Source organism: Chinchilla lanigera, unplaced genomic scaffold, assembly GCF_000276665.1.
Source record: "Chinchilla lanigera isolate Chin_1 unplaced genomic scaffold, ChiLan1.0 scaffold00059, whole genome shotgun sequence".
Classification (NCBI taxonomy): Eukaryota; Metazoa; Chordata; class Mammalia; order Rodentia; family Chinchillidae; genus Chinchilla; species Chinchilla lanigera.
This window is the reverse complement of record NW_004955460.1, coordinates 8,945,317-8,946,184: the sequence shown is the minus strand read 5'-3', so window position 1 is coordinate 8,946,184 and position 868 is coordinate 8,945,317. Positions and strand designations below refer to the sequence as shown.

General features: G+C 59.1%; 1 protein-coding gene across 1 annotated transcript in view; it reads right to left on the bottom strand.

The window, feature by feature from the left end:
• Positions 1-423: 423 nt before the first annotated feature.
• Uncx (UNC homeobox) overlaps positions 424-868 on the bottom strand; it is a gene marked incomplete at its 5' end in the record, with an annotated part of 4,133 nt that continues 3,688 nt past the window's right edge. Inside the window, 1 exon segment of the mRNA XM_013521112.1 lies at positions 424-868. Coding sequence (XP_013376566.1) covers positions 759-868 — 110 coding nt within the window.

Sequence of the window (868 nt, the reverse complement as noted above, 5' to 3'; positions counted from 1 at the left end):
CCCCGCAGCAGCCACCGGAAAATAATTACTTTCATATCAAAACTCTGCAGGAGCCCAGCGGCCCGGCCCTCGCAGCCCCCGGCTCCGTCACCCCGCGCCGCGCGCCCTGGCGTGTGCCAGAACGCGGGGGTGCGCGCGGGGGCGCGCGGGGGACTTGCGGGTTGTGAGCGCTTGTGTGTGGCGCCAGGTAGGAGGGGCAGCGCGGGGGAGGGCCGAAGAGGGGGAGCTGCGGATGCATAAATTTGTTCAATCAGAAAACACAAACACACGCACACAATAGGAAGCATTAAGCTCAGACCACAGAGGGAGGTGCGCAGCCCCCTCCCCGCCCCACAGGCCGCCTTGAGAGGAGTGGAAATGGAGGCGAGGAGCGGCGGGGTTGGGCACTAGGAAATTTAAAAATGATGGACGCAGAGCTTGCGTTTGACCAGCTTTATTTATCAAAAATGGTACATATATAAATATTCTTAGACATTTTTGCATTTTACAAGGCTGAGGATTCTTGTTGTGGGTTTTTGTGGGGGCTGTGGGTTCCTTTTGCTCCCTCGGGAGGTGGAGGGTCTCACCCCAAGACCTGCGGTTGCTGCCTAGGTCCTAATCAATACAGCGTTTCTGTTTGCCTTTAAAAATAATAAAAGGAAGAAAATAAAAGGAGGGAAAAAGCAGTGTTTCTAGAGCCGATCACCTGATTTGATGTGAGTCGGAGCCCGAGCGAGCGGGGGCGAACCTGCTAGGTGCCTCTCCTGGCCCCGCGGCCCTCAGTCCATGTCCACCTCGTCGCCGTCCGGCGGGCTGGGTCCAGCCGCCTCGCCAGGCTCCGGGGCGACACAGGTAGCTGGCTCCACCGCGGGGCTGGGGGCCTGCGGGC